Source organism: Cebus imitator, unplaced genomic scaffold, assembly GCF_001604975.1.
Source record: "Cebus imitator isolate Cc_AM_T3 unplaced genomic scaffold, Cebus_imitator-1.0 Scaffold28, whole genome shotgun sequence".
NCBI lineage: Eukaryota > Metazoa > Chordata > Mammalia > Primates > Cebidae > Cebus > Cebus imitator.
In genome coordinates, this window is record NW_016107343.1 from 8717415 (window position 1) to 8737138 (window position 19724).

Consider the following 19724-nt stretch of genomic DNA (forward strand, 5'->3'; position numbering starts at 1 on the left):
TCGTTGTGTTCTCCTGGGTCATGCTAACGTGACTCATGAAACTATGCTGGGAGTTACTTTCCCAAATAGCCCTGGCACCGGGAGCAGTCCACTCACAGTCAGTTGCTCCAGCCTCTGAACAGCTGACTGAAGGCCTGCAGTCGAGCAGAGGGGCAGGAGAAGAGGGAGGCTGAGGCCACACAGGAGTGGCCAAGGGCGTGCAGGGACCCCCAAAGGCTTCTGTCATTGACCCATCAGGTCCAGGCTGCAAGCTCTGGTCAGCTCCAAGTCTCTCTTCTCTCCTCCTCCTTACTAGTCCAGGATTTCTTGCTTTCCTTTCATTTTTAAACCTGATTCTATTTGGTCTCTTGAGGTTTGTTTCCCCTTTAGACTCACTACTGAGTTGATCGTGTATTTCCAGTTCCTCTTTTCCAGTTCCTTCCTGAACCCTAAATCCAGCCCCAGGACCTCCTGCTTTGTGTACTTAGTTGTGTGTGTTGATTTGCATCTCCTGCTCATGCTTGTGGAGTAGCAGAGGGGAGCCCCATTGGCAAGCTGTGGGAAGGGGACCCAGGATCTTGGTGTCTTGCAGTCTCCATGCACAGACCTCAAGTTCAACCGTGTCTCCCATTCCAGATCTCACCCAAAGTCCAGGGACCCTTTCTCTTGTTCATCCCTCCCTACCTACCTCTTTTTTTTTTTTTTTTTTTTTTTTTTTTTTTTTAACGGAGACACGCTATGTCAACCAGGCTGGAGTCCAGTGGCAGTATCTCGGCTCACTGCAACTTCTGCCTCCTAGGCTCAAGTGATTCTCCTGCCTCAGCCTCCTGAGTAGCTGGGACTATAGACACGCGCCACCATGCCCAGCTGATTTTTTGTATTTTTAGTAGAGACGGCGTTTCACCATGTTGACCAGGATGGTCTCGATCTCTTGACCTCGTGATCCACCCGCCTCAGCCTCCCAAAGTGCTGGGATTACAGGCCTACCTACCTCTTAAGCATGGAGCTCATTAAACGTTTACCCTCCTGCATACGTATTTGTTCTACTGACAGCCACTAGGTTGATTCTCTTCCCAGAGGCAGCTTTGATAGGATGCGAATGGACATTGGGTCAAATGGACTTCATTCCATAGATGTCCTTGTGATAGTAGACACTCTGAAACATCTTTGAGCCTCAGTTTCTTTCTCTGGAAAACAGAGGGAATAATAGCATGGCCACCTCCCAGGGCTGTTGTGGAGGTTGAATGAGATAAATCACATTAAGCACTCAACAAAGTGTCTGGCACAAAGTTTATGGAAACTAATTTTGTTCCAAAATCTAGAACTGAATGAGCAATTAAGGCACAATGAGAAGTCTGAATAGTATCACCAAGCTGCAAATGTGCCCATCCATCCATTCTCCCTAAGGCTGAAGGGCTCACCAAAAATCAACACTTAAGACATCTATTTTCTGTCTGTTGACATTTTTCCCCTATAGATAATAAGCAACTCAAGGACAGAGACTGTGTCTTATTCATTTTTGCATCCCGATGCCCAGAACATCACCTGCCATCGGTATTTAATGAAAGAATGAACAACAAATAAATAGGGAAATTAATAAGTGAATGAGCAAGCATCTCAAAGTCCTCCTCGCTTTGGAAGAAGACAAGTCTGGAAAGCCTCATCTCATGATTGTTTCCTCTCAAACGGGAGCCCCAGCACCCCAAGTGCTGGCATGGAAAGTATTCACGTAGCTCTCACTGCTGCCAACAAACAGCACTGTAAACTACTGTGCGAGACTCTGAAATTAGCAAAAGGAATATGGCCCAGCCTTGCCCTTAAGAGGCTTAGAAGCTAGAGAGAGGCACAAATAGTTGCTATAATGATTGCAGTGTAGGAGAGGCTTTTTTTTTTTTTTGGACAGAGTCTCTTGCTCTGTCACCAGGCTGGAGTCCAGTGGCAGTATCTCGGCTCACTGCAACTTCTGCCTCCTAGGCTCAAGTGATTCTCCTGCCTCAGCCTCCCAAGTAGCTGGGACAACAGGCACATGCTGGGACCAGGAGAGTTTCAATAGTGGTATAAAGAGAATGTCTGGAAGCCCAGACAAGGATGTGATGAATTCTGTGGAATGGTCAGGGAAGGCTTTAAGGGCACATGGCCTAGACCTGGAAGCATCCCGTAGGAGTCGCTGCTTTAGGACTGTTGTGTGGCACCGTGTTACGCTGAGAACTCGGTGTGAACAAGTAGGATGAGGTTGGACTTAACAGGGTGTTGAAAACCGGGTAGAGGTATTTGGACTGCAACCAATCTGTCTCACGCTTTTTCACAGGAGGAACCAAAAGCAGAGGAGACCACATGGGAGCTGTTGGGGATCTAGGACATTGTCTAAAGCAGCCTACTTGCTTGGAATTTCCTGAAAGTCTTCTGTTCTGTCCTAAAAATACATGTGAATTTTGCATCTTACTCTGTAATATAGGCATATTTAATGTAAGAATGTTTTTTGCCGCCCAAGCTCTAAGTAAAATCAGTGTCCCAGGAAGATGCCTCATCATCATGCCATAGCTTTGCCAGACTCCTTGGCACAGCACCAGTGCCCTGGACTGGGTTTGGGAGAGTTGGCATAACCATCAAAGGTTCTAGGGTGAGATGTGGCACAAGGAAAGCAGGTGTGGTGGGATGATTCTGAGCTCTTGTTACTGCCTCGGGAGAAGCCAAGGCAAATGATTGGCTTTAAGTTCCAAAATAAGTTCTTAAAGCTCACAGCAGAGATAATGTTCTTGGAAGGCAAGGGTTTTGACTTCTGGAGAAGTATTTTGGAATACAAAAGGTTAATTCCTAACGGGAACTGGGCAAAAAGTTGATGTTAGAAGTTAGAGTGTGAAAAAAAAATGAAATAGAAGAGGCAGGCCACCCAGTCTGCAAAACAGATAAAAGGATGTCATGGCCAGAACAGGAGCTTCTGAGCAGAAAAAGACATGTTAAAACATGGGGGTCCCTGCTCTCCTGGGAGCCAGAGACTGGCAGGTATCACTCTTAGAATTACCTGGGAATTCAAAGAGCTCTAAAGAGATTTTTACTTGCGCAGATGCTGTGGGTGGTACATGTGGGGCAGAGAAGAATTCACATCTGAGGGGTTTGGCTGTGTAATGGGTTTGTACTGTGGCATGACGCATATTTCTGGAGTTTGACCAACCTCAGAAATATGTGCCATGACTCAGTGAAGTGGGGGACATAAGAGGCGGCACATGGGGACCAAAGGCAGAGAGGGCCCAGTGAAAGGCCTGAGTTTTCCTTGGCTCCAAACAAAAATATTGGAAATCTAAGTGGACTACAGCATAAGATCAGACACCTATCCCCACCCCAATACTGTGACACAACCCAAACCTGAAATGCATCCCCGGAGGAAGAGGGAATGGAGAAGACACTGGATTTCGCTGAATTTAAACGTGAAATGACTGAAAAGTCTCTATGTTTTCGGCCATTCAGTGGAAATGGAAGTTGGAGGTGGGATAGAAATATAAAGTCATAATTTTGCTATTGTTGGCCTTGGAAACAGTTCCGCATCCACAATGGTTTAGATGATTCCACAGTTTTAGGAAGACTGCACTTTTGGTAGAGTTCAGGATAGGGGGAGAAGGGAGGCAGGAGGGAGATCAGGCTTCTAGGAAAGATGGAAAGAAGCGAACAGGATGCCTGTCTGCACTACGCATTGGGACCAAATGTTGCCTGGCATGAAGAAGAGAACTGAAAAGATGAAAGGGAAAATAAATAGTGGAAGTCATCCTGCCCAGGTCCCAAATGCATTCAAAGATTTCTGAGTGCTATCAGCCAGCCAGTGTTAACTTGTCTCTCTGCTGTCATCCTTTGGAACAAGAGGGTGAGCTGTATTAATGAAAGGCTATGTTTCAGAGTGGGGCTCTCTGGGAGATGTTATGCAAATCACTCTGAAAATAAGGACTTCAGCTATTGTCCCAGCCATAGCTGCTAGTGCCAGTTTAATGTGGTGGCCCTATTTCTGCCATGGCTGGAGCCCAAGCAAACATTACTCAGAGAGGCTAAGAGGCTTCTTGGCCACGCAAAACTGCACGTGACCTCTTCCAAGCCAAGTAAGAAGCACTAGCCTAAAATGCAAGGTGCCATTGCTTGATCTCTCTCTGGTAAATTAGCCATCAAACTTACTATGGTATATAATCCATTGTTCAGGGATTTGGAAAAACAGGACCAACATGACCCAAAAGATCTCTTCCTTTAAGTCTTTTTTTTTTGAGATGGAATCTTGCTGTGTTGCCCAGGCTGGAGCAACCTCCACCTCCCAGGTTCAAGCAATCCTCCTGCCTCAGCCTTCTGAGTAGTTGGGATTACAGGCAACTGCCACGACACCTGGCTAATTTTTGTACTTTTAGTAGAGATGGGATATCACCATGTTGGCCAGGCTGGTCTCGAACTCCTGACCTCAAGTGATCCACCCCCCCTCATCCTTCCAAAGGGCTAGGATTACAGGCTTGAGCCACCACGCCTGGCCTTCAAGTCTTTACGTGGCCACCAAGAATTGAGACCCAGGAATGTTTTTTTTCCTGTGTCTCAGGCTGAACAGAGGGCAGTAGTTTTCACCTGCTTTCCCACGCAGGTCCTGGGTGATCTTTTTTTTTTTTTAGAATTTGAATCGGTTGGCTTTCACGTGTGCCTAAAGGAAAGAGAGAAATATGGAACGGGGCAGAGAAGGATGGAGGTGAAAGGAACTATGAGCAGGTCTGGTTTTCAGAGACCTCTGAAACTGAGAGTGGCTGCAGTTTTAATTAGAATGTACCAGACGATGCGCAGTGCCTAACATAATCCGTTTCTACTTTGTTATCCTATTAAAATGCGAGAAATTTCAAAGAAAAGGAACTGGTGCTTACCCCACTTCTAATCCAATATTACAGCTCAAACATTACTGCCAAATTCCAGAGAAGAATCCTAACATTGGGATGAGGCCACCAATCCCGAGTCTTTTTGCCAGGCCTTGCTTGCCTCTGGTAAGAGCCACAACATTGTCCCTTCACTGCCCCTCCGCCTCTGACTCTCCCTGCCTGTAGCTGGGTGACCGTCCACCTCCCCTCACTAAAAAAATGAAATGGCAGATCCTGTGGAAAACTGGAGATTACAAAAAGGAACAGGCTCCATTCCAAGCTGTTTTCTTTTCTTCTGCCTTTTCTTTTCAAAAACACTTATTTATTTATTTTCTCACTTAGCTGCTATAAAAAGAAATATCGCTAGCCACTCACAGATGCCGGCATCCCAATTCAAGGAGATTGGATTACTGAAGTCTTTGCAGAACAATTGCTAGACAAAAAGGAGGTCGGTGAACTCCAAGGAAATTAAATACCTTTATCTTGAAAAACAGGAGCTCACAATCGGGCTTCAAAGGAACATAAATACACCACCAGGCTGTGAAAATCAGGGTTCCCTTTCAAGAATGGAAAAGAGGCCAGTGGCATTGACTCACAGAATCCTTGGAAAACAGGAAGTTTGCTGTCTGGCACGGTGGGAATGGAAGTGTGAGACATCTTAGCAAGAGTGGGGGTGAGTGATGGGGGTGGAGGGGGCCCCAGGGACGCTTTCCTCTCTCTTTCTTCTCATGGGGTCCAGCCTAGTTATCCTGGTTCTCTGGTTTCTCTGGAGAGAGCCGAGGCCGAAACCTAAATGTGGGAGTTTAGATAGTGTTTCAGAGAGATGCTGGGGAGGAAGCCTCTCTCTAATCATATTAGATCTATTGCTGGGAGAGGGAAACTCCAGAGGGGTTTCCAGAAACCACTATTAGAACAGAGGCAAATGGTGGCCCCGTGAGTCTGCAACAAAGCAGGTCAGAATTGTTAAGACTTCAATTGTTTTCTGGAAACCGGGCCAAGATTAAGTCAATAAATTATCAATTCAAACATGCGATGTCATGTTCTGAAGGACAGAAGGGAATTTTATAGGCTGAGTGTAGCTCATACATAGACCCCCCCCCCGCCCTCTGTCCCTCTAGTGGTTCCCAGGAATGCATTCAGTCATTAGGATGGCAGGTTGAGTTCTGTAATCACCCCTCTGCAACACGAGTGGATGCCGAGGTGGTGTGGAGTAGGCGGGAGGGGCCCTGCCTTCAGTTCAGATCCGGGCACTTCCGCTCGTCAGCTGTGGAACCTTGGGCAAGTAACCTGACCCCTCTGCACCTTGGTTTCTGTGTCAGGAAAATGGAGGCAAGAGTAGTGCCTATTTCACAGGGTAACTGTAAGGATTGAGTTAAAGCATTGAGCATGCTAACCTTGCTCATGGTAAACACTCATAAAGGTCAGCTTTATATTTATAGAGCATTAGCTTTGAAATCAGATTGATGTAGAATTCACATTGGTTATGAAAACGTGGACAACTTAAGTTCTCTGAATTTCTGTTTCTTTAACCATAAAGTGGGGACAATGGGCCTTCTCTATGGTGTTTTTAGTGATAATTGAATGAGATAGCAAATGAAATATGAGGCACTTGAACTCATATTTTGATGGATTATGAGCACACTCCCATAGCCCGTGTTTTGATAAATTGCAAAATTTATCAGATACCTCTCTCATCCCTCTTCTAGTCTGAGTCCCTTTTGCCTACTTTTCTCCCATTATTCTCTCCAGAATCTGCTAGGCCGAGTCACCTGACGCCTTGGTAAATGCAAGAAGAAATGGCATGCTTACCATTTCACAGTCCTCAGCAGTGCAACATGATGAATCACTTTGCATATTCTGAGAAGGTCATGTAGGTCAGTTTATATCTGGGCACATGACATTGCTATTTATAATAATAAGCCCCTGGAGCTCGGACTGTTTGATGTATTTGTATGGCTGTAGGTGAATATAGTTCTGAAAGAGAAAGTGCTTGAAAGCCATATCGGTCCAAGAATCCATGTTCTCGTCCAAGGCGCTTGATGAGCCAATGTGGCACAGAGCTTCAGCACCTAGCATAGTGCCCAGCTCATGGAAGTTCCTCAGTCAAGATCTGTTGACCAGCGTCAAAGAGCAGATACATTGTCTCTTGCTGGGATCTCGTGACACTTGTCAGTCCTCTCTCTGTACAAGTGGATTCTCTGCACCTGCCTCCATCGCTTTTGTGGCCTCTGCCTTTTTGTTTCCCAGCCTTCCCTCGCTTTTTGTTCAAAAGGAGCTTCCCCTCTGTATTTTAGTTGCAGATTTCCACAGTGCTTCGTGGAGATTTGTGAGGGTTTTCAGGGCTAAGACACAAGTGTACCTGAATCCAAGAAGTGGCTATTAGCCAGATGGAACCAAAGGAAGAGCAAGTTGGTGGGTGGAGATCCACATCTCTAAACAGGTGTTCTCTTCCAGGGTGCCATTCCTCTTTGTAGCTCTAGAGACAAAGAACATTATTCATTTGCATTTGTGAACTATCATTTTGTGGGCAAAGTATTCGTGGGCAATCTGCGTGTGACACCAAAGTTAGTATTTGGCCAACCAGGAGTTTGTGGGGAGAGCGTGACTCTATTTCAGTTAATGCAGCTGATTGCTGGGGCATAGCTGAGGCTTAGAGACTCAAGTGTCAGGAGAAAGTTCCAGTTTGTAAAGCCATCTGCCTGCACGGCTTACACGTGGTCCCATCTGAGGAAGGGAAGGAAAGAGATGACTAGGTGTCTTCCCAGTCCCTCTTGTCGATGCTGAGGCATCTGTGATTGCCACGTGGGCCTTGTAGGCTGGAGGGAGTTCATACCAAGGGCCCCTTCTGATGAATGTCGATGTGCTGTGGAAGGCATTTGACTTCCAGGAGAATGACTTATGACAGTGTTAAATGGAACTGCTGCGCTCTCCGAACTCTCCCTTCCCACTCCCCGCTCCATCTGTTTTTCAACTCTGACTCTGCCAGCAGTCTATTCTTGCTTCCTGTTTCCAATAACTTCCTCAAGGCACGAATGGTATACAAGCCTCACTTCTATGAGGAGGAGGCCACTCAGCCAGGAATCAGGAGGCTGGAGCTAACACCCATGATTAACATGCTGGCCCTGAAATGCGAGAAGCTGGGAAAGGAAGACTATGGGGTGTTTCAGTGACTCATGGTTTCTACCAGCTTCCTGTTAAACCTCGGCTCCCCCAAAGCTTTCCCTGATATAATCAAAATTATCCCAGTGCAGACCACATGCCTCTTGATAACTCTCCCAACACTCCCACCCAATGCAGGTGGTCCATGTTGTGAATTGCCCATGTCAATATTCAGTCCCCTTCAGCCACCACTCAGTACAATCGGGGCCATCTTCCTCTGTGACCAGACTGGAGCACTCAACCAGGGCTGTCAAGTTTTACCATTATTTCAAATAAAATTTAATTAGAAAGGAATACATATGGTTCTAGAGCTTTTGGTAATGCAGCCCTCTACATCTGGGATGTCCTTATTCTCTTTCTCTCTGCTCATTCTTTCCACAAACATTTACTGAGCTCCTATAATGGGCCAGGTACTACGATTATGAGGTTATAGGTTCTTCCCCTCAAGAAACTCACAGTCTAGTGGGAAATCCAGATAGATAAATTAGTGTATTATTTAATGCACTCTTAGGGTGATAAACAAGGTATTATTAGCAAAACACAAAAGTAGTATAACTAAAAGTCAGCTAAGAGTGGAGAAGGCAGCCTGGAGGAGGTGACCTCCGAGCTAAGTCTTGAAGGAAAGGTTGAGGTGAGCCAGGTATGTGTCTGGGGAGTAGGGGTAGGTCCCAGGCAGAGGAATTAGCAGGAACAAAGGTATGGAAGGTAAGAGCAACAATGTTGTGTACTGGGAACTATAAACAATTCTATCTTACATAAGGATGTGTCACAGTTAGATTTTGCATTTCAGAAATATCACTTAGGCAACGACACAGAGTGCAGAGTTGAGGAGGAAATAGCTACAGGCAGGGAAATAGTTTTAAAGGCTACTGCAATAGTCTAAACAAGAGATGGTGGGTGCCGGAACTAGGGAAGTGACAGGAGGAATAGAGAGACAGATAAGAAATTGAAAAATATTTAGGAGGCAAAATCAGCAGGACTTGGTAATAGCCAAGACATGGAGGCAGGAGACCAAAGGCAGGAAAATGAGAAGAAAATGTGCCCCAGGCCAATCAAAGGAGATTGAGAGATCAGAAGAGAGCAGTGAGCAGTGGCTTTATAAAAAGTCAAGATGGGGATGTGACTGAAAATGTCAAGTGCTAAGAAAGGTCATGCAAGACCAGGACAAGAAAATTTCCATTAGGTTAGAAACAAAATGTTCATTGGTGACCATGGCAAGGGTGGTCTTAGCGGTGCAAGACAAAATTGCATGAGATGAAGATTGAATAGCAAGAACAAAATTGTATTCAAAACAGAATTCTTTTCTCCTTTAGATCCCATAGACAGAGTTACTTGGAGCTTAAAAGCTTTTTGAGTGTCCAAATTATGTTTGAGGTCTGAAAAAAACTACTGGCTTCAGAATGCAAAAAGGAAACTGCAAAATTAAATTAAGACATGTTTAATTAAATATCTCCAAAATGTAACATTGTTTCAACTTCATTAATCTTTAAATTTAATATTCATAAAAACTTCATTACATGTAGAAATAATTTTTTGGTTAGATTTTTAATTTTGCAACATTCTTTTGTATGTATGTGCAATGATTGCTGAGAAATCACAGCCAATTGTAAGTTAACTGTTTATTGCCACTCAGTAATATCAGAAGCAAAAATTTTTAAATGCATTTAACATAAGATGTGGGTACATTTTGTTCCACTTGCTTTTATGTGAAATGGGTCCTCCAAATGTAGGTATTTTTAAGGGCTTTTAGGTCTTAAAATAGTTCTGATGTAGACAACTCTCAAAAAGCTTGGCCATGGAAGGAGAGAGAAGTGTTGATTAGACAGAATTGGAGAGAGTAAGGAGGATTTCTTTGTTTTTAAGGAGAGAGAAACATGAGTATGTGAACATACTGAAGGAGAGAACCAGTGGAGAGACTGGAGGAGGACCAGGGAGGTGACTGTTAGGGAGGCAGGGGCCACAGCTGGAACACAGGTAGCAGAAGAAGACCTAAAGGGAAAAGAAAACCCCCTCTCCAGAAACAAGAGGAATGTGAGACTCTCTGCAAGGAGGCTCTTGTCCTGTTTTCTTTTTTGTTTTTTGGTTTTTTGGTTTTTTTGAGATGGAGTCTCGCTTTGTTGTCCAGGCTGGAATGCAGTGGCATGATCTCTGCTCAAATGGCAGCCTCCACCTCCTGGGTTCAAGCGATTCTCCTATCTCAGCGTTCTAAGTAGCTGGGGTTACAGGTGTGAGCCACCACACCTGGCTAATTTTGGTATTTTTAATGGAGACAGAGTTTCACTATGTTGGCCAGGCTGGTCTCGAACTCCTGGCCTCAAGTGATCCTCCTGCCTTGGCCTCCCAAAGTGCTGGGATTACAGGTGTGAGCCACTGTGCCTGGCCCCTTTCCTGTTTTCTATCTCAAGCACAACTGTTGCAAAGTGATGGGGGCATCCTGTAAAATCTCAGCAGTCACTTGAGGACTCCAGTTACCTGAGCAGGTGGCCGTTCTTCATGTCACCACCGTCATTTCCCCATTCACTGGGGCTGTTCACGTGGCCACCTTCCACAGGGGCTGGCCCGCAAAGGTAATTCATCCATGTCGCACAGATACACATGCTAACACTCCAGTTCTCACTGCCCCTAAATCTGTGGGATGAGGTGTCTGCCTACAAACCCCAGCCAGCTCCCTGGTACATTCCTTTTAAGTGTCACTCTTTCATTCCCTCCTTCTTGTGGCTCTTAATGCTCCCAGAGTGAAAACCTTCCACTCAAATGGCCCAGGTTAGAGGGGCAGGTGTTAACATAAGATGTGAGTGCATTTTCTTCTACTTACTTTTTTTTTAAGTACTTTAAGCTCTGGGGTACATGGGCACATCCCTCAAGGTTGTTGCATAGGTATACACATGCCATGGTGGTTTGCTGTTTCCCTTCCCCACTCGCCTACATCAGACATTCTTCTACTTACTTTTATGTGAGATGGGGCCTCCAAATATAGGTGTTTTAAGGGCTTTATGCCCATGTAAGCACCTCCCTCCTAAAAGGTAGAACTGAGTTTTTAAATGATCCCCTATTTTTGATTATTCAAAATAGAGGATTCCCGCATTCATGCAAGTACTCAAGAGTTGACTGTGGACCTGCGGATCAGAGTGTGTAGTTCATTTGGTGTGTCCATCATGGGAGTCCTCAGAGTCATTCTGAGCAGATTTTCAGTTGTAGGCAGGGACTGCTACTGCACTGGGTTATTTTAAAAACAAAAATCAGACATCTACTTGGGGCTTTGTGAAAGGAGACCCTGGGCATTCTGAAATGGCAAGATAGGGCTATTTTTCCAGCTTTCCAAGGTACAAAAGGTAGCATCGATTTCTGCTCTGGCCCTGTGACTCATTTATAGTGCCGTGCGAAGCTGACTGCCCCTGTCGCTGACGAGGCTCCATGTTTTGTGAGGACACTACTGACTAGACATTCAAATGTGCAAGCTTTCCTGAAGAACACGGGACACAAGAGACCCTCCTGGACGAAAGATGTCTTTTGATTGCAGATTGTGACCTCAGGGTGTTATGCATTTATGATGCACCCCCTAAAGTTTGGTTTTCTCTAATGCCAAATAAAAGCATTTGATTACATAGCTGAACTCAATGTTTGACAAGATGGAAATGAAACAGCCATATCCTATAAGTATTTACTGACTGTATACTATATGCCAGGTATCATGCTATGCAGTGAGGACATGACCAGAAATGATGTCAGATTCCCAGGAACATGCAAACTTGCACAATGCTTCTAACATTACCAATTTGTAAACTAATTTTATGAATGGCTAGAAAAGAATCACCTGGGAAACTTCTGTAAAAATACAGATTCATGGGCCCCATGTCTAGTAGAGACACTGATTCGGGTGGGTCTGTGGTAAGGACTGGGAATCAATATTTTCAGCAAGCTTTCTAGGCGGTTCTGATGGCAGCTGGTTTGGGAACCACTTGTTTGGTGGGATAAAAAGTTTTACTTTCCAAATAAATATTTTAGTCACATGTTGACAAAGATAGGTAAATATAATTTTTTCTATTCCTGGTTTGAGCAAAACAGTTGCTTTTCTGTCACATAAATACAACATTAGGAAGATTGAGTAAAACTTTTATGCAACTGTTAGAATGTACAGGTATTTTGGTGTCATGTCTCTCTATAAGCTGTCAGAGTTTGCCTGAGCCCTCTTCTTAAATGGTCCTCACTTCCCAGCCCCAGACACCCTTTGGTAGGCTTCTTGCCAGGCTCCTTGATCGGTTGCAAGATCGCTCTCTTCCATTGTATTTCAATTATGCTGCATTTTTTTCCAGATGAATAATTAAATCTCTTTAAGGACTGGGTATCTACAAGTCAGGTAGACACATGATTGTCTACTTGAGTATCTACAGTACTCAAGTTCTTGTTTAAATGATTTTAGCATTTTTGATATAATGATTATGTGTTCCTGATCTTTTACAATATTTTTCATTTGCTATCACTTTCTTACAGGCCTGGGAATGGAGAATATTGGTGGAATCTTTGTGGTTCTTATTTGTGGCTTAATCGTGGCCATTTTTATGGCTATGTTGGAGTTTTTATGGACTCTCAGACACTCAGAAGCAACTGAGGTAAACTTTCAAAGGGGTATGATCCATAGTGTTGGCAGATGGGGTGAAGTTCACAGGTTCATACACATATCAAGTCATTTCAGATGCTTCCCACAGGAAGTGCAGTGAAATGAGAATCCCTGTGCTCAGCAGAGCGGATTTGGATCAGTGCTTCATTACTTAGTAATTGTGCAGCCACAGAAGGGGCACTTAACCTCTCCAGCCTTCAGAATTTTCTTTGAAACAGCCCAGCAAATAAACATGTGAAAAAGCTTTTATGAACAACAAAGCTTTCTAGAACTATCATTTAAGATGTAGTAGAGAAAAATAGGTGAGAGTACCAGGTTACTATGGAAAAGATGACTTCAGTCCTTTCATTTTGAATATGGTTTTGCCTTGCAGGGAAAGATCCTGAGAGATATACTGACTCATGTGAACCCAAGAATTTTATCTTCCTTCTCAGGGATTTTGAATAAGTTCAATTCAGAGACAGGTTAATATAAACTTTACCCAGACCGAACAGTTCGAGAAGAAGGAAGAAGACTTTACCCCACTCTTCTTCCAACCCACTCCAGGGAAGATATATAAATCCTCACATGTTAATTGCACGATTAGATTTTTTTAAAGTTACGTTAACTATCTCAGTCTCTCAACTCTGAATCTTCCTAAAACCTTCTTCCCTAATTGGCACTGGGGAAACACCTCACAGCAGGACAGACAGTGTCCCTAGACATCTATGGAGTCTGGCCTCACTTGGGACCTCACCACAACACTGCCTGCCAGTCCTGGTCCTCCTCTGTGCTCAGCCTCTTTCCTGTCTCCTTGTAGGACTTCCACGCTGTTATCCATTCCTCAAGTCCCTCTGCCTCTGCATGCATAGAGCTTCATTTTACTTCCCATCTCCCAAGAAATCAGGAGTGGCCAGCCCTGCATTAAAATCCCCACTAAACATCTCCCCACAGCTCAGCCACCCTGCAGCTGCAGCAGATACCCCAGTCCTCCCGCTCTCTCTTCCTTGATCCTGTCTTTCCTCAGCTACTCCAGGATTATCCTCTTTCTCCCCTGTGTTTTTTCTGCCTGCTTTCTACAATCCACGATTATGCATGTGTCTGCATATTTTAATATAATAGGAAGATTACTATTGCTCTTGCTCTATCCCTCTCCTCTTCCAAACCAAGGGGATCCAGCTGAGAGAATCTCAGTCTCTATCTCCTTACCCTCCATTTGGTCCGCAACCCAGGGCAGCCTGGCTTCTCCCCACCCATTCACTGAAAGGCCATGGCTTAAAGGTCTGACCTCTCCCAATGGACCAAACCAAAAAGAATCTATTGGGCCTTATTGGACGACATTGTGTCCCTTGATCATGGGGATACTTTCTTTCAGAATCTCTCCTCCCTTGCCTTGCATGGCACCCAGCACACTTGGTTCCCCTCGTGTTGCTCTCTCCAGCTTTACTGGGTTTCTCCTTTTGCCCATGCCTTAAAAGGTGATGGTCCTTACTTTTTCCCTAAGACTTAAATCAAGTGTTCCTTTCCTTGTGAATCCTTCATCATTCCTCCTGCTGTCTCCCCTGGACCAGCAATTGGTAATCCTTCTCCTTCCCAACACCACTGTAACCTATGCACAGAGCGCTTGCACACCGCATTGCAATTCTTATGGTATCAGCCCCCTACTAGAGGTTGAGCTGCCTGAAGTAAAGACTGTCTTTTATCCCTGGGCTTGACACACAGTAGAGAATAGAGTATATACACAGGAGACAGTCAATAAATCTATGTTGTCAATTATTGTCACACGTAACAGATTAGGCAGGTGATACTGTTTTTGTTGTAGTTATTATTAGAAGCACAGAGAGGTTAAGTGACTTGTCTCTGCTATTTAGTTAACAATTGGGGGATGTGATGGGGGCCTATAATCCAAGTGGGAGACCTAACTTAGGCCACATTCCATTAGGTGACATCACCTTTCTGTAACTGCTTCACATTTCATTATTCTCCCCAAAGCTCACCCATGGTCTGGAAGTACATTGAAAAATTCAGTGAGGAGTTAGAGCACTCCCAATAGCTAAAATAAGAGTCAATGCTGTGTTAGCCATTTGGCTCTTTTATGGTAGAACAACCTTCCCATTGATAGAATTGGACGAAAGAACATGAAAGAACTGAAGACTTCTGCTCCCATATGGTCTAGGAAAGTGTCCTTTCAACTCAGAGTAGAGAACTCAATAGAGCATGTGTGGGCTTTGAGTTGATAGGTTGAGGTCCCAAGTTCAGGTTCAGCTATTGGTCGATTTTTGGCAAGATACATAACTTCTCTGGGCCTCCATTTCCATTTGTGAAATCAATGTAATAATAGTAATAGCAGTAATAATACAGGCCCATTGGCCAGGCACAGTGGCTCATGCCTGTAATCCTAGCACTTTGGGAGGCCAAGGCAGGTAAATCATAAGGTCAAGAGTTCAAGACCACCCTGGCCAACACAGTGAAACCCTGTCTCTACTAAAAACACAAAAATTAGCTGGGCGTGGTGGTGCGTGCCTGTAATCCGAGGTACTCGGGAGGCTGAGTGGGGAGAATCACCTAAACCTGGGAGGCAGAGGTTGCAGCGAGCCAAGATTGTGCCACTACACTCCAGCCTGGGCAACAGAGCAAAACTCAAAAAAAAAAAAAAAATGCAGGCCCATCCTGTATTTTTTTTTTTTTCTTTTCCCCCCCCCCCCCTTTTTTTTTTTTTTTGAGACAGGTTCTCACTCTGTTGCCCAGGCTGGAGTGCAGCAGCACAATCTTGGCTCACTGCAACCTCTGCCTCCCAGGTTTAGGTGATTCTCCCCACTCAGCCTCCTGAGTATCTGGGATTACAGGCATGCACCACCACACCCAGCTAATTTTTGTGTTTTTAGTAGAGACAGCGTTTCACTGTGTTGGTCAGGCTGGTCTCGAACTCCTGACCCCAAGTGATCCACCTACCTAGGCCTCTCAAAGTGCTGGGATTACAGGTGTGACCCACTGCACCCAGCCCCATCCTATATTCTTCATCCACAGTTCTGAAACCTAAAAAACCTCGAGAGTTCCAAGTTCCTTGTTAGTTTGATGTAAACACACTCAGTGGTGACTTTGCTTGACTGATGTTTGTGGTCACTGTCTCACCCGGTGTGAGTGTACATACATGTTGCTACAGAAATATTAGTGGGTTTGAATTCAAGTCTGCCCCAGACACATTGGTTGTGATACATACTATACTGTTGGTGCATTGTATTAGCCTCCTAAAGGATCCAAAATATTTTGAATTTTGAAACTCCGCTGGAGCCAAGCATTTCATATTAGGAGATGGTACACCTGTAGTAGTAGTCGTTGCTCTTGTTTTAGTTATGAGGATACATCCGTCTCCAGCTGTAACTGGTTGGCTAAAGGAAACGAGAATAGCCTAAGGAACATAATGTTCGCAGAGGCATGGTAGCCTTTTCAAACACTTGGGAGACTGACATATAGTGGAGGAATTGTTTATTTAGGAGGCTTCAAGGTCCAAATTTAACCGGAATCAATGAATGAAAATTTCAGGAATAGAAATTGTTAGCTGGGTAAAAGGAAGCAGCATTTAATGGAAATGTGCAAAAACAAAAAGTGAGATCATTGTCTTTGAAGGTGTTCAAAGTTTGGAGATGAGTTAGTGGGGCTCTTGAATATTATGGCATGGAGGCCGTTTGAACATTGCATGGGAGTGGAGTGAGGAGATGAACTGAAAGGCCTTTATCCTAAGATGACACGATTCTGTGACCTCTGCCCCTCTCATCCTCCATCCCAGCGGACTCGCAGGGGGCCCGCGGGGGCTGGTTGAGAGGCTGGGCGGTGACCTCGCTGTCTCCTCCAGGTGTCCGTCTGCCAGGAGATGGTGACCGAGCTGCGCAGCATCATCCTGTGTCAGGACAGTATCCACCCCCGCCGGAGGCGCGCCGGAGTCCCGCCGCCCCGGCCCCCCATCCCCGAGGAGCGCCGGCCCCGGGGCACGGCGACGCTCAGCAACGGGAAGCTGTGCGGGGCGGGGGAGCCCGACCAGCTCGCGCAGAGACTGGCGCAGGAGGCCGCCCTGGTGGCCCGCGGCTGCACGCACATCCGCGTGTGCCCGGAGTGCCGCCGCTTCCAGGGCCTGCGGGCACGGCCGTCGCCCGCCCGCAGCGAGGAGAGCCTGGAGTGGGAGAAGACCACCAACAGCAGCGAGCCGGAGTAGCCCCGGCGGCCGCAGGACGCGCGGAGGCCGGCGGGGCGGGAGGGGAGGGGCGGGGCGGGCGCCGCTGTCCGCCGCGAGCTCGGACTTGTACAGCGTAGACACCTCTCGGATTTCGGATCCAGTCACTTTTAAAAAAGATCAAAGAGCCTGACGCCCCAGCCAGAGACCGCGCCCGGTCAGGGAGCGGGGTCCACCCGGAGACGTTGCACCCAAGTGGCAAAGGACGGCTCTCCCTCGTGGGCACAAGGACCCATCTTCTCCCGGCGGGCCTTTCCCTCTCGCCAAAATAACGGAGTATAGGGTGGGGGGAGGTCCCTGGCTAGACCAGTCCAATGAATTGGTGGAATCATCAGTTGAATTTCCCCCTAGGAAGGGGCCAGTGTACCCTCCGTCTAGTTCTTACAGAAAAAAAAAAAATTAAACAGGGAAGTTTTTCTTTTTTGGATTTGTACATTTTTGTTAATGTTTTTTTGTTTTTTCTTTCCTCCTCTCTTTTTCTTCTTTGTCTTCTTCTCAGTTCTGTTCATTTGTTTTGTGGTTTTTGGAGGGGGAGGCTGGGTTAGGGAATGGAAGTCTAAATAATCCCTATTTCTTCTTTTTCCTGACTTTTGGGATATTGAGTCACCAGTGCATCCGATTTCAGGTGCTTAACTCTCCTTTCTGTGTGGTGATTGAGGGGCACAGAAGAAGGGGTCTTGGGGAGAATCAGATGGAGAGCCTCAAATAAAAGTCCACTGAAGTAAATTTTTAGATGCCAAAAAGCAGTTAACTCATCGTATATATACTCAGAGAGACCTTGAAACGCCTAGGATGTCAAGGGTTAATCTGTCTTTCCTTTCCTTTTCTCTTTCTGACTTTCACTATCATTAAGTTTGATCTGATCTTTTGTGAATGTAATTTCTGAAGACAGACAGGGGAGGAGAACAGAATGCACAAAGTATCCTGGGACTTCGTTTAAGGAGCGGAAGGAGTAGATAGAATTTTCCCATACCATGGCCTTGGCTTCCGTTGGAACGTGCCGTTCATAAAAGAGGAAGGACTGGGTCACCCCGCTGGTATGGTGCATACTTTGTCAACTGCATCTCTTTTCAATCAAACTCAGTGGCTGCCTATGAAGCCAGACCCACAAGACTACCATGGATTGGGTGGTTTCTCGCTACTTAGATGTGAGACCTGGGTGCAAGTAAGTGTGTGTGTGTGTGTGTGTGTGTGTGTGTGTGTATGTGTGTGTGTGTGTATTTATTAAATAGAAAGACCTTAAGTAATCAAGAATTTGCTAGGTTCCTGGGAGAGAGGGGGAGTCTCCTAGTCAATACACAGGCCTGGGAACCAGGAACTCTTGAGTCGTAACCTCAGCTTAGGGCAGTAGCCCCCACCTTGTATGACTTTAGGTAAAGCATTTAACTTCTCTTCCATCCACCAAATAGGAGTTACTGATGCTGGCCAGGTTATCAGGTGACTGCTAGTGACTGCTCTCCATGTGAGTGAGAAGTTTGCAGGGTCCAGAGCACACATCTGATGGGAGGGATGAGTCTTTCTGCAGCTGCTTGACCTTTGCTTGGCTTCACCATTCCGGAGTTTCACGCAGAGAGTTCTCATTTGCTGATGGAAAACAAATTCTATGCAATTTCTGATTGTAAACTTAGAAAATTCAGAGAGAGAGAAATAAACAGCCACTACCACCACCTCCACCTCCACCACCGCTGCCACCACCTTGAATGGAATTGTCCTCACTTTTGTCGCTGTTGCAAATGTACTAAAATAAAGACATCTTTGGAAGATGATGAGCTTAATTCATGTTTTTGCCATTTGGGTTGGTCAGCATCCTCTTCATGCCAGGACAATTAGTTAGGGCTGCCATCCTGGGGGCCAAATGGTACCCTGATTATTCCTGTGATGGATACCCATTTTGTCCTCACCTGACCTCGCCCATGAAATTGAATCCTTTTTCCTTTTTCTCTTTAACCATCAAATGACAACAAGCTGTGCAAGACACTTGTGTCTTTTTTTAAACCTTGCCTTGAGCCTCGTGGAGAAACGTGGATTTGGTGGAAAGGGCACCCGAAGGCTGGCTGACTACAGACCCCATTGGTGCCACTCTGCTCCAACGTGCAGATTCATCCCAGGCCTCTGACAACCTGGTTCCTACTGTCAGATCCCATTTGGGGCGGGAAGGGTGGTTTTTTTAAAAAAACTCGTTTTTATGAGCAGGCTATCTTGATCAATAGCAAACTTTTTTTAATGGATTAGTGAAATAAATGTCCCCATGCATCCTTTATAGTCTGTTTCTTTCTCTGTGTGGAGTAAAGATAAGATTGACAGCACTGGATGGTTTCTGTTAGCTGCTGAGAGCAGACCTGCACCTCGCTCAAGATGGTGGGCGAATTTGCAACCAGCTAGTACCCTTCCTTGGTTTGTCTCCGCTTTTTATCTGTTGGTTGTTGGCTTTCTTTTCCACTCTGTATTTTCTATCTGACTCTGTATACTGTATAAAGCAGTTTTTTCTTGTCTGTTTATCTTTCTTCAACTGGAATATTTACAATAAAACAGAAACAAACCCTGAAATGTTAGTGATGGATGAAAGCTATTTGGGTTTAGAAAGTATGGTTCAGTGTGTCTAATATCCAGGTACCAGACTTGAAAAGCAAATAAAAACATAAACCCACTTTGTGTCTTCCCCTCCACCTGCCCTCTCTCCCCCTCTCTCCACCTCCCTGTCTACTCAGGAACCCCCCACACTCCCCCCTGCTTCAGCTCTTTGTTCAGATCCCAGAAAAGTCTAGGTGGCTTCTTTCAATTTTTAATCGTGGGAGCCTGAGCCAATCCGCCCCCACCCCCCAAAATGGATACATATGTTAATGAAGTTCAGGATTCCTGGGGTTTTGTCTTCCCAAATGCACTTTCACAGAAT

General features: G+C 45.5%; 1 protein-coding gene across 2 annotated transcripts in view; it reads left to right on the forward strand.

The window, feature by feature from the left end:
* The window catches only part of GRIK4 (glutamate ionotropic receptor kainate type subunit 4), a 337584-nt gene extending 318206 nt beyond the window's left edge, over positions 1-19378 (forward strand). For both annotated transcript variants that reach the window (XM_017523559.2, XM_037736753.1), the window contains 2 exons: positions 12498-12616; positions 16457-19378. In XM_017523559.2, the coding sequence (XP_017379048.1) occupies positions 12498-12616; positions 16457-16813 (476 nt within the window). In that variant the 3' untranslated portion in view covers positions 16814-19378. The remainder of the gene's footprint in view (positions 1-12497; positions 12617-16456) is intronic.
* Positions 19379-19724: the final 346 nt, after the last annotated feature.